General features: G+C 32.1%; 1 protein-coding gene across 2 annotated transcripts; it reads left to right on the top strand.

The window, feature by feature from the left end:
• The first annotated feature begins 3010 nt into the window (after positions 1-3010).
• On the top strand, positions 3011-11078 carry LOC107815490 (putative WRKY transcription factor 57). 2 transcript variants are annotated; one of them, XR_001654748.2, is made up of 5 exons: positions 3011-3790; positions 5464-5607; positions 7158-7544; positions 9586-9650; positions 10816-11078. XR_001654748.2 is itself a non-coding variant. In XM_016641071.2 (4 exons), the coding sequence occupies exons 1-3, from the start codon at positions 3384-3386 to the stop codon at positions 7534-7536; spliced, it is 930 nt and encodes a 309-aa protein (XP_016496557.1). In that variant the 5' UTR covers positions 3012-3383; the 3' UTR covers positions 7537-7544; positions 10816-11078. The 2 variants fall into 2 exon arrangements, 1 of the variants encoding a protein (XP_016496557.1); XM_016641071.2 differs by lacking the exon at positions 9586-9650 and having other exon boundaries at positions 3012-3790.
• The last annotated feature ends 2951 nt before the right edge of the window (positions 11079-14029 follow it).

Raw genomic sequence — 14029 nt, 5'->3', positions numbered from 1 at the left:
TTAATCTAGTCAACTAAAATCATCGTTAGTTGACTATTTTTTTAATAGACCACAACTTACCCCCCGCCTGCTACAAATGCAGCTTGATTTTTAGCCACTAAATGGGTGAGCGCTTACCTTAATCTTACACAGATAATCTTTGATATGCACTTGTATATGATATTAAAACATGATATTAGTCCTGAGCTCGCTGGCATTCAGTTGTACTGCTATCTTTGGGATCAAAGTAATCATTATAGAGTTTAGTTACTGCAGAAGTTTTTCATTAGCAAAGAATTCTAAAACAGCTTCTGAGATATCCTTTCCTACAATGTTTCATGTCTTCTTATAAAAACCACGTCCATACCTATCAGGCCCTGGGCTTTTATTTGCATCAATACTGAGCATGGAATTCTTTACTTCCTTTGCAGTATATAGATTCATTAATTGTAATTGATCTCCTATAGTTAGTACATATTCATTCTTGAGGATACTGTTGAAGGCTTTAGTTCTATTATTCTCCTTCCTTCCTAAACCAGTACATTATCAATGCCATCTTGGTTTGTCTGCATGTTGCCCTGATTATCCTTCAATTGAATGATATCTTGTTGTAATTGTTTGTATTTGATCATTAAAAAAAAGCATTTGGTACATTCATCCCCAGTTTGATCTACGCGGCCTTACCCTTTTGTTGCAAAAATACTTCTACTAGGTAAGATGTCCTCCTAAATTTTAAGTATTGATTCCTTTCTTCATGTTGTAGGGTTGTATCACCAGGTCTTGTGTGTAGGGCATGTTGCAATCGAATTAAAGCATCTCACTCTTCTACTTCAGATAGAATATTTCTAAAATATTATCCATTGAGTGCTCTTAAATTCCTTTTTAAACTTTTCAGCTTCTTTATTACTCTCCACATACTACATTCATTTAGTTGTTGCTCCCAGATTTCCTGTACTTTATCCAAAAACAACGGGTGGCTTGTCCATACATTACAAAATTTGAATGGTCTTTTGTCTCTTATAGAAATGCTCATAAGGCTTAGTTTCATATGACAATGATCACTAATCCCTTATGGTAGGAAGTTTGCAATGAATGTAGGCATCTTACTTAACCATTCATTATTGACAAAGACCCAATTACTTTTTAAAAAGACCCTACTATCCTTCTGTTTATCATTCCAAGTATAACGATTGCCCTTATGAGGTAATTCCAGCAGGTTGCAAGTGTCCACACATGAGTGAAAGTCAACCTTTCTCAGCCATACTCACTTTGTTACCCCCAATTATATCCACCAAGTTCAGCACAAAGTTGAATATCCTATGAGCACCCATGGTAGATTATTACCCTCATTCACTGCCTTCAAATAACTCCAAAAGCTTCTCATTTCTTCTCTTGTGTTGAATCCATACACTAAAGTTAGTAAACAAGTCATTTATAGTGATATAGCTTCCACTTTATAAGTTATTACCTGAGTAGTCCCACTCAGTGGTGTGACTGTATAGTAGTCAGGCCTCCAAATCACTCATACTTTACCATTTGGATGGTGGTCCAAGTTTGTCACATACCCCCGCTCTTCAAACATTGTATTTGCCATCTTCCATATCTTATTAGCCTTAATTTTTGTTTCCAAGAACCTCATAAGTCCTGTATTTTCACTACCACATAGGAGTTTGACCTCCCTTTATTTGTTAGAGGCATCTAGGCCCCTAACGTTCCAACACAAAATATTATCCATGCTTAGGGGACTGCGGAGCAGTACCTCCCCCATTCCTAGGTGGACTCCTAGGTATCCGAGCTTCTGATTCTACCCTGGTCAATACTTGAAAGGTATTTTTTATTTCACCCCCTTGTTTCTGCACTCTATTACTCTTAGTTGTATTCAAAGATGTGATCTATCTAGCAGTCGCCCTTTCACTTGGTTGTTGTTTCTCCTTTCCTCTAGTTTTGTCTGTATTTACATCTACTATACTGCTTTGTGTCTTTCCCCTTTCCCCCCATTTGTGTGCTCCCCTATGTTAATGTGGCTCTAGATGGTGATGTTGGATCTTTTGGTTGCCCGTTACTTGTTTATGTTATATTCCCCTCCTTTTCTTTTTTCCCATTTATTTTAGGTGGAGATCCATTTTTCTTCCTACATTGTGCCTCTGAGTGTCCATACGTATGCACATAGTACACCTTAAATTTTTCAAAAGTATTTTTTTGACAAAAGAAAGTACTTTTTGGCCAAAAAAAAACTTAGTCAAACAGGCTCTAAATGTATTTCTTTCAAAAATACTTTTCAAAAAAGTATTTTTAATAAAAACTAATTTTTTCTGCTTATAAAAAAAGTGCTTCTATTTCTATTTAAAAGTACTTTTTTCCTTCTAAAAATTTAGCCAAACACTTAATTTTGAAGGAAAAAAATACTTTAGCCAAACAACACTTTAAGCTAAAAATAACAAAAAAAAAAAAAAGGAGCACGACTTATTTACCAAAGATGTAGCTAGCGTTTGGCCATAGATTCCCAAATTTGTTTTGAAAAATCTGATTTTGGTGAAGTTTGGTTTGAAGATGAAGATGTGTTTGGACATCAATTTTCAAAATATATATAATATATATATATATATATATATATATATATATATATATATATATATATTAAAAAAATAAAACATGACTTATACCCACAAGTTTTAAAAACTATCACAAATACCCAACAATACCTTCATCAATAATATTCATTATCATTATCACAAACCATAATCCTAAATATAAATAAATTTGGTACAAAATTATTATTTTTATAATGAACTACATAATATACTATCAGATGACCGAGAAAACGAAGTAGCATGTTACAAAATAATAAATGGTAGCTCTTTTATAAAATACAAAAGTTTGGGACAATTTTTAAAAAATATAATAGTAATATTTTGGGTCAAAGCTGATTTTGGTATTTGAATTTTGGAAATTTGCCAAAATATGAATAAAATTTATGAACAAATATGTATTTTGCCAAAAAGAAATTGGAAAAATTTTGGCAAAAGTTTTTCCTTAAGAAATAAGTTTCAAACAGAGATGAAGCGCGTGGAAAGATATGAATTTCTGATTACTTAAATATCAGCCTCTCCCAAGTAAGTTAAATACTCACTATTTAGAGGATGACGGCGATTTTTCTAACTTATTTTTTTTTAACTCTATATTTTCTCTCAGTGTCTTCTCACCAATTGCCATTGACGCGACAAAGCTTTCAAATCCAACCGTCCCAAAAAGTTAACAAAAATTAAAATATTCCATCCAAACACTCCCTTAAAATACAGTCTCTTTACGCGTTATCTTTTCTCCTTCTTCTCCTTCTTCTCCTTCTCCTTCTCCTTAAACCCTAGCTTTCTCTCTCCGCGTAGTTGACTCTCTCTGTAACATCTATGGATGATAAGGATAAAGTTGACGATCCATTAAAAAGTGCAGCTGAGTTCGCCGCTACTGAGTCAAGCTGGTCACTCGGTGCAGAATCGGACAATGTTTACAGCTTCTTCGGCAATACTGATAGAGATAGCAGTATATTAAACGAATTCGGTTGGAATTTTCCACCGTCGGAGGCGGCCGGAGATAAGGATGTTGTCGGTGGTAGTGGCGGTGCCGGTGGATTTGATCGAATCGACGATGACTTGGCGGGAAATAGTAGTACTACACCATCTGCTTCTGCTACTGAAGTACCGGCGACGGGGAAAATCACCGATGAACCTTTATCTTCCAGCTGTTCGGATGATCCTCCGGAGAAATCCACCGCATCCGGTGGCTCTTCCGCCTCCCGACCGCCGTCCGATACAGCGTGAGTCATGTGTTATCGACCTTCTCTCGCTTCACGTAGCACAGCTTTATATAACTTCTCTCTCTCACTTTCACTCTATGTGTGTGTTAAATTCGTAATTAGCTGCAGTTTCACTGGTAAATAATGGACTTTAAATTAAAGTATATAGAATTTAGGGGCATTGCAGTAGAAGCATAAAAGGAAAAGCCATTAACGCGTCCGTACAGGTTCTAGAAATGTCAAGTTGTTTACGCAAGTTGGAGTATGGGGAAGGGAATGAGAGAGGTATTATCGTAATTTTAATTATCAAAGTTGGGCTTTTCGGTATTGCGCACTTTGTGTGGCTTCAAAACAGCCGTTATTGCGGCGGGAATGGCGTGGACAAATTTTTCCCTAAAAATATTGTTAATTAAAATAATACTCCTACTATTGTTTAAGGAAAATGTTTATTTCTCCTTTTCTCTTTTTGGATTTTTTTGTGCTGATTTTCACGAGTTATTAGATTTAGAAAACGCAATCAAAAGCTCGCATGGTTAATGCAAAGTGTATAGTAAAGTATCTTTGCCATAACACTTTTCTGAAAATAGTTGGTGTAATCTCTCATTAATTAGTTACTTCTGCTTCATTATTTGTGGTCCATTGCTTTGTGCGTACATAGTATATTTAAGAAATGGTGGAAGTTGGAAAATTTTACTACCAGTTATGCGGAAAATGAGTTACTCCCTCTGTTATATTTTATGTGGTTGGCAATTTTCATATTTAAAAATAATTCAATTTTAAATTTATCATTTATTCTTAATAAAACCTTCATTTATAGCTGTAGAAAAGTTTTGAAAGTTTTTTGTTAAATATTTGTGTTGAGTGAGACTTCGCCACATAAATTAGAACAGTCTCCTACGTGATATTTCTAGTGCAACCTAGTTATGATATGCGTGAACTTTTGTTTTATGTGATCTCTCATGGGCCATTGCATGCATTTCTGTACGCTATGGCTATGGTCTACGTGATACGTCCAGAGCAACTTTGTTCTATAAAATATCCCTCTTTTTCAATAATAACTATTCTCAGTCATACAAACGATATTGTTATAGAAAAGATTGATTGTATAATGATAATAGTGAGGGTTTTCTTTGAAACGGTGCGCTTCCTGTTATCCTATGGTTTAGGCTGAGAGAGGAATTAATTTGTGCTTTAATATTACTATTTTCGATTTCTAATTACGTTGCCCACTAGTTTTACAAGGGTCTCTGGTTTTAAGTTCCATTCATTGCATCTATTGACATCAGTGGAAATCTTTCATTCTTTTAGCTACTTTCTGTTCATTCTCATTCTGCTTCTTAGTATTAATGCTAGGTGTTATATAGTATAGATTAATTTCTGGACCAAAATCTTGAATTTCTTTCACTTCTCGGCATATAAGATAAAATAAGACGCAAAAACATGTAAAACCAATTTAAGTAATATTAAATGTTTGTCGTCTACAACTTCATTAAAAGAATAAAGATCGACCCCTTCTTTTTCAATTGAAAGATGTATCTTGTTTACAATAACTTATCTGATAACTAGGTCGGTTGAAAAGCAATTTGATTGCTATTTTCAGCAGGTGTACTTGGAAATGCTTCTTTTTCTATTTTCTAGCGTGAAAAAGGAATCACATTCCTAATGTTACTTTAGGTTGAATATTAATTCCACAGAAGCAAGGTTAAAAAGAAGGGTCAGAAACGAATCAGGCAGCCCCGCTTTGCATTTATGACGAAAAGCGAAGTTGATCATCTTGAAGATGGCTACAGATGGAGGAAGTATGGTCAAAAAGCTGTTAAAAATAGTCCATTTCCAAGGTAATTTGTTCTTAAATAATGCTTAAGTTGAACATTTTTTTCCTTTAAATTCCCTTTCTTTGCTAAATTTTAGCATGTCTTTAATTGTTGAAGATATGACTAAATAAATAAAAGTGCACCATCTCTAAAAAAAACTTAAGTTTTTAGATGAAATTATCACACGTTAAAAACAAATAGGGATCTCGGATACTATTCACCTTCATACATTACAGAGAATAATTTTTACGTGCTTAGCCCAAGAAAAAAAGTAATAGAATGTGGCACGTGAAGGGCTGATTGAATGTAGCTATTAAATAAGTAGAATTTAATTATATCTAATAACTTAAGTTTTTAAATGATAAGATGGTTTCATTATTAGCAAATAATTACCCAAGAAAAAGAAATAGGGTCTCATGTTACAGGGTGGGTTAAAGATATAAGTAAAAGAATACATTAAAGTATATACCAGTATGGCTGGATACTTGTTCATGCTTGGTGCAGAAACTCGGTGAACAACTAAATTTGTTGCAAGATTTTGTTTCCCAGTTTTACATGCAGAACTATATTTATGTCCAAGCATGATACCTCTTTTTGTTATATATCTTACCCACGAATGTTGTTGATGATTGAATTGGCTTCCAACTGATGTACAATAATAGGCTAAATTCGACAAATACTAGTAAATGCTACTTGAAATATAATTGTCATTCTTTTAGTTTGTAAATTATAAGTCCAATTGATTACAAAACTGTACGGCGAACATGCTAATATAACAAAATATTGCCAAGACAGACTATTGTTAAAGTTTAAATTGCTTGAGTGTAGTGTCTAAGGATGTGGTATAGTAATCAACCCCATCAAAGTTTAAATCTCAATAGAAACAAAAATTGCTAAGTGATTTTTTCTAATTTGCCCGAGCCTTAGTATGTAGGATTTATAATTTTATTGGTGGTAGAAGTAGCAAATAGCTAGTAAAATAGTCGAGGGTGCACAACTCGGATACCATTATTATCCTGGAAAAAAAAATTACTTGACTATAGTAGCAGTTGAAAGTCCAACCGGCAATAATGTGATGATTCTTTGATGGAATTCCATCATTGTCCAGTGAGTAAAAGAAGGTTGGACATAATATCATACAAAACATTTCATTTTGCTAGCCTGATTATTGAACTTTCTTGTTTTTTTGTATTACTGTGGAAGTGAAGTAAATAAAGTAAACTTCAACCGAAAACTACTTCAGAAGCACCAAAATTTAAGGCGCATATTCTAGAATCATTGATTTTAGTACTAGTTTATCTCTTAGCAGATACTAGAAGAAACCTTTGTTTTAGTGTTTCACAACAAAGTTTTCAAAAGTCATTTTACCGAATAAACATGGTATCTGAACAGTATGATGTTTTATATATCAACATATTGCACAGCACTGATAATTTCTATCAAGATAGAAATAATATATTTAAATCCTCCAATAATAACAATCTCAGTATAATCTTACAAGTGAGATCGGAGAGGAAAGTGTGTACACAGACCTTACCCATTGCAAAATAATTAGGATGTCTATGCCTTCTCAGGAGCTATTATCGTTGTACAAACACCAAGTGCACAGTGAAGAAAAGAGTCGAGCGATCTTCTGAAGATCCGTCAATTGTAATTACCACATATGAAGGACAACATTGTCACCATACAGTTGGATTTCCTAGAGGTGGACTTATTAGTCATGAAGCTGCATTTACAACTCATCAATTAACACCCTTAGCCTCACAATTCTACCTTCCCGCGGGTGTTCAATACCCTCAAGAAGTACCTATGAGCGCCCCAGAATCGCGTCAAATTCCAGGTGAATCTGCAGAAGCTCGTCGATTGCCAGAGACAAGTCAACCAGCCAACCAGCTGCCAACTGATGAAGGATTGCTTGGGGATATTGTACCTCCTGGAATGCGAAGCAGATAATATTAAGGGTAATCCCTTTCCTATTTTTTCAGTTTGACACTATCTTGACATGCTGCATTCATTGATCATTGATTTTTTTTTTTTTTTTACAAAATTTCATCAATGATAGATACGTTGTCAATACGCTTGTGTGTGTATGTATGCATGTGTTTTTACCAAGCACGTGGAAATTTTTCTGATAACGGTTTTGCCTAGTGAGTTTTAGTGTTTGGACATAAGAATTGTAAAATTCCAAAGAAATGTGAAATTTTTTTTTCAAGTGAAAATGGTATTTGAAAATTAGAGTTGTGTTTGGACATGAATAAAATTTTGGATTGTTTTTGAATTTTTGTGAGTGATCTGAGTGAAAATTTTAAAAAACAGCTTTTTGGAGTTTTTCAAATTTTAGAAAAATTCCAAAATTCATTTTCAAGTGAAAATTAGAAATTTTATGGCCAAACACTGATTTCGAAAAAAGTAAAAAAATTCTTATGCCCAAACGAGCTCTTAAAGTGTGTGATTATCTCATTTAAAAGTTTAGGTTGCAATAGTTAATTAATTACATGTTTTTAATTAGTACGTCCTCTCATGTGTTGGTTGTGTTGGTTTGATTCTTCTTTTTTAACCATGCTCGTGAAAATTTATTTTGATTATAGATGGTGGTAAGACTTAAACTTAGAACTAATTATGTAGGTTTGATATTATGTTAAATTGTGTGATTATCTTATTTAAAAGTTTAAATTGTACACATATTTATTTACTTAACAAGTTGTAGGTGTCCTATTGACCAGGTTGACTAAAATTTTCCTCCATTTATGAACATGCTGCACGCTTTGACTGCGCTTCTTAAATAAGTTTGTATTAATAGGCCAGGCCACTATCATAGACTAAATCATAACAATATAGACACTTGGACATAGACTCTATCCTACCAATGATGGCCGCATCTACAATAGTAGCAAATAGGTATGGTCCAATACTGCTTTCGGTTCACATATGATGGTTGTATGAACGTGTGAAACTTAAAAATAAATGAACATAAGTAATAACACCAACGTACGTACCTGTTGCAAATTCGTCTCTGCTTGTGAAGCTTTTGCCACTCAACATATCTGCTTTTATTGATTACTACTTGCTAGTGCCTTTGAACTCCTTCGTGGGTATTGATCACCTGATAGTGAATATTGATCAGGTAAAAGTAAAATCAAATAATAATTTCTCCTTCTCAAAGACATGATTGTAAAATCAGATCAACATAAGTTAGTTCTATTTAAAATCTTTCATAAAATGTAGTAAATGGAAAAAGAAATGATGAGAGATGTCAATTTTCTTATGTCCGGTCAAATCGAACAAGATCCCGATTGATGGAAATCTAAAGTTGATAAAGTTAAAACATAAGTCCCTTTCCTGTAGATTGCTTTCCCACCGCAACCTTTTCCTATGGGCGTTGCTTTGTCTGGATAAAGTTTTATCTTTCTTTCATTGCATTTAGTTGTACAATATATGAATTGTTTGGTCCCCACTGGTTTAAACAACAGTCTAGTCGTGATGCATGAACTTGATTGATGCTTTTACTCTGGGCAACATTGTTCTTGTACTATTTGCAAATGCTTTTTTTAATTGAATTACTTGATTACCACGACTGAAGCTTACCTTGTGATAAATTGAATTACCTAGCTAGCAAGTAGGGATTGTCTAAAGTATAGATATGACCCAAAATTCAAGAAGGAAACTACTCTTTCTGTGATGTTTTACACGACACTCCTTTTTTCTTAGACTGTTAAAAAACAAATACACTTTTATATTTGGAAGTTCTTTAACTTTAGACCAGCTTCCCCTTTTAGGCTTTTACCCTTAATAACATATTTTTATAATGATAAAAATGTCATTCTATGTCTATGATTACAAATTTGATACTTTTGAGATGTGTCAAAAGTCTGTCTTTTTTCTTTAATTAACTGCTTAGTCAAATATAAAAATATAAAATGAAATGAAGTAATTTTCTCTACTGGGTTTTGACAAGAACCAAATTTGTGATTGTTGTTGGTACGTTAATTTGGCCATATATAGGCTTTAAGAATCAGCCCAGTGGAGGTGGCAATGCGCTCCTCAGCATGCCAAAGGCAAATCTTGCGGTATGATATTTTCCTTGCTTTTTGTGATGCATAAACATCTCATGCAGAACATGCATAAGTAATAGAATAAGTCACGCCTGTCGGCGTAAACTGAAGCATATTTTTGGGATGAGTGGTCCTCAACATGATCATATGCTTCGAATCTTTTGAGATATTATGCATTATTCTTTGAGATTGCAACGTGATCATACGGTTAATATCCATATGCTTGAAATATTCTTATTATACAAAACTTATGTTGCTCGAACTCTTCAAAAATATCAGCAGCTAAATTCTCCAAAAAATATAGTGCATTGTTGAAAGATCCAATGAGTGCGGCAATATTTTTTGGAGAGTCAACATATATACACAGAAAAGAAAAAGAATTGTCATAAGATTGCCTACTTAATCCGGTACTTTCTTCTTCCCCAAAAACAGGAAGGGTATTATAGTAGCACTAAGTTAAATACTATATGAGATTTAGGATGGGAAAAAAAGCATCTTCCATGATTAATCTATGAATGTGGAATAATCCTAGACAATTATATGCTCTTTCATTTAGACGCAGGTTCAAAATTTATAACGTGTGAGTTAACTTTAATCATTTTAATATTGAACACGTTGTATTTTTGTAAATTATGAGGTTAGAATTTAATTTTTTGTATATATTTTGGTTATTTTTCACATATATATCTAAAATTTGCGAAAAAATGATGGATTCGGTTGAAACCTTTAATTTCGCATTGCATCTGCCCCTGCTTTAATCCTAACATTATACCTTGTGATGGATTTTTCGTTTATCTTATGTATTGTGTTGAATTAATTTAATGCAAAATTAAGTTGCATTATGCGATTTTCTTTATCAAGATATACATAAGAATGTCAGTACACAAAATTAATTGTACGTGCTTGTACCAAATATTTGCACACGCCTATATTGGGTAACGAATATTTACACACAATTAGCTAATATACATAGATGCTATATTTAACATGTTTGCATTTAACATAAACCCTTTGCATTAAGACGTGTACCTTCATAATATGGAAATGGCTAACAAATTTCTTTTACAAAAAATCTTTCTAGTTATATATAGCATGAATGCCACTCTTGAATTTATAGCTGGAATCTGCCATCTATTGTGAAGTTCACTAGCTGTTGTATTTTTTTTGCTGATCATGATAGGAGTATATCATGACTTAATGGAGAACCCTTGGATAGCAGCTCCAGATATTCAAGACTAGCTATAATGGTAGATTTTCCCCTTTACTTCTTTCTCTTTTTTCTACTTTCTGGTGCTGGGGATTGGGGTACATAGAGGGAGCTAAGGGGGAGGTATTACATTTGACCTGATTTGTGTTGTAAGTTGCAATTCTGGTAGTAATAGTTCTTTTGCCTATTGTTGTGGGATCTTTTTCTTAGAGTAGTTTCTACTTTCTAGTTAGTAATTCCTCGTCCCAATCTATGTGGTATACTATTTGATTGTATACTAAGTTTTAAAAAGATTTTTAAAATTTGTGGCCTGAAACAAGTCATAAACTGAGGTGGACTTATGTATAGAGAAGAGGGGTTGCCGGATCCCATTAACCTCATTCTTTTCTGGATATATATATATATATATATATATATATATATATATATATATATATATATATATACACACACATGTTTATATACATATATTTGCCTAAAACCCTTAAGATAAAAAGTCCGACGGGGCACTGGTTGAACAGCCTGCTCATGTGCCTATGTCATCTTCAAATCCTAAATTCTGTCTCTGGTTATAAATATATATGTGACTATAAATTATCTCATTTGGAATAAAATAAATATTTTAAAGTTAAATTAACTATAAAAATATATTATTTTTTAAAATTAAAAAAATAATGTCACATAAATTTAGTAGACGAAGTATTTTATTTTTAGTTTTGGTACTCTACTTTTTGCACGAGTGTAAAAGACATCGCTACGTTAGGGTAAATCTTGGGCGGCAAGTAGTGTCAACTGCGTGGATTTCTAAGTTGCTCCATTGTCAGCGGACATTACCTTTTACCATCTCCCTCCTTTTACCCTTTTTTTAACTTTTACATTCACCTTTTCCTTGTAGCCTACGGTATCATTGTCATTTGTACACTTCTGTAGATATCTCACCACTTTGCTGATTGATGCGTGATGTACAGACGCTTTACCATGAACTTCTCTCCCTTATTTTTATTAAGGGAAGAGGGCCAAATATATCTCTCTACTTTCATATATTGTTCAGCAAAGGGTCAAATATATCCTTATATTTTCGAAAATGGTCTAAGAATACTTCTCGTTATACTATTGGGCTATATATACCCTTCCCGTCATACTTTGGAATAAATATACCCTTATTTTGGATGGAGTGTCACGTGGCAGCACCAGATGAAAACGACTCATTTCTTTTTTTTTTTTTACCCAATCCGTTTTAAAAAACCCACCACCCGACCCGTTTTAAAATTTAATTTTTTTAAAGCATATATTTTGTAAAAACTGGAATTTTTTTTTGTAAAAACAGAAAAGAAAAAAAAAAGAGAAATTTGCAAAATATATATTTTTAAGGTATTTTTTTTGTAAAAACTGAAAAAAAATATTTTTTTGTAAAAACTAGGAAAAAAAAAGATTCTGAAAGCAGTGGATGCATTAGTTTTAAAAAAATGAAAATATTTTGCAATTTTTTTTTCAGTTTTTACAAAAAAAATACTTTAAAAAACTGAAAAAACAGAAAAATATATATTTTGCAAATTCCTTTTTTTCAGTTTTTACAAAATATATATTTTTCAGTTTTTAAAGCATTTTTAAAAAAATTATTTTTTTGTAAAACTGAAAAAAAAGGACTTTTCAAAATATATATATTTTTAGTTTTTTAAAGTATTTTTATTGTAAAAACTAAAAAAAAGATTTTGTAAAATATTTTCATTTTTTTTAAACTAATGCATCCACTGCTTTCGGAGAGTCGTTTTATCTAGTTTTTACAAACAAAAAAAATCAGTTTTTACAAGAAAAATACTTTAAAAAAACTGAAAAGACTTAAAAATATATATTTTGCAAATTTCTTTTTTTTTTTGCCAATTTTTACAAAAATAAATTTCAGTTTTTACAAAATATATGCTTTAAAAAAATTAAATTTTAAAACGGGTCGGGTAGTGATTTTTTAAAACGGATCGGGTAAAAAAACGAAATTGGTCGTTTTCATCTGATGCTTCCATGTGGCACTCCATCCAAAATAAGGGTATATTTGTTCCAAAGTATGATGGGAAGGGTATATATAGCCCAATAGTATAACGAGTGGATATTCTTAGACCATTTTCGAAAGTATAGGGGTATATTTGATCCTTTGCCGTATGTTAAATAACTTAACACAATATTTTGATTAGATTTATCCCTATCGTTATACTATCTGGCCAAATTTACCCCTACAATCAGCAAACTTTTAAAAATACCTCTTGATCTGTTAAGTAATTCAAAATCTTCCAAATTCCTTTTATTTAAATCAATTGTTGTTCTTCTTGGTCCACTATTTTAATTTTAAAAATTACTATTAATGTGAATGCTAAAGTTACTAGACTATACAAATTATTCATAATTTTTTTTTAATACCAATGTACCCATATCTCTTTTTGTAATAAATAAAATTAGTTTAAAATTTTATTTATTTTTCAATCATATACACACCGTCGAATTTAGTGGGTCTATTTATTGTGTATTATATACAGTCGATCATCATATATGTACATGTATATTCAAATATATTTTGTCATTGCCTGGTTAGTATAGAGTTAGATCGACTAACTTAAGAGTACAAAATATGTAGGCATTTAATTAAAGCAAAGTTGAATTAGACAATGTAAAGTCTCCGAGGAACTTCAACTTCAATCACTAATACTTGCAAAGTCTCCATACATTTGATGCAATGAATTCATTAAAATTGGGATGTTGTAAATACTTTTAGAATTTAGAAAAGCTACCTAATTTAGATTTTTTAATTTACTATACTTTGTTTATTCGGTTGTATTATTTAATATTTTTTTCTCTAATTCAGAAAGTAGGTAAATGCCAATTATTTTAAAAATAGTGGACCAAGTAGAACAACAAGTGATTTAAATAAAAGAAATTTGAGAGATTTTGGATACTTAACAGAACAAGGGGTATTTTTAAAAGTTTGTTAATTGTAGGGATAAATTTGGCCCGATAGTATAATGGAGGTTAAATGGAGACAATATATGAAAGTAGAGGGGTATATTTGGCCCTTTTTCCCTTTTATTATTATAGAGAGGTTTTACCTCTCTAAAATAGTTTTTTTTATATTCAAAAAATTCGTTTTAAATTTCTGATGTTCCAAGTTCACAAGAGTTTGTAATGTTTTAAATTCCTCATT

Source organism: Nicotiana tabacum, chromosome 24 (genome assembly GCF_000715075.1).
Source record: "Nicotiana tabacum cultivar K326 chromosome 24, ASM71507v2, whole genome shotgun sequence".
NCBI lineage: Eukaryota > Viridiplantae > Streptophyta > Magnoliopsida > Solanales > Solanaceae > Nicotiana > Nicotiana tabacum.
Note: the sequence above shows the minus strand (reverse complement) of the source record. Positions and strands in the feature narration are given on the sequence as shown.

Excerpts from the sequence above, each read along its gene's own strand:
- LOC107815490 (XM_016641071.2), top strand. The coding sequence starts at position 3,384 with ATGGATGATAAGGATAAAGTTGACGATCCATTAAAAAGTGCAGCTGAG. Across the intron at positions 3,791-5,463 it reads CGACCGCCGTCCGATACAGC|AAGCAAGGTTAAAAAGAAGG; the intron begins GTGAGTCATGTG and ends TTAATTCCACAG. Across the intron at positions 5,608-7,157 it reads AAAAATAGTCCATTTCCAAG|GAGCTATTATCGTTGTACAA; the intron begins GTAATTTGTTCT and ends ATGCCTTCTCAG.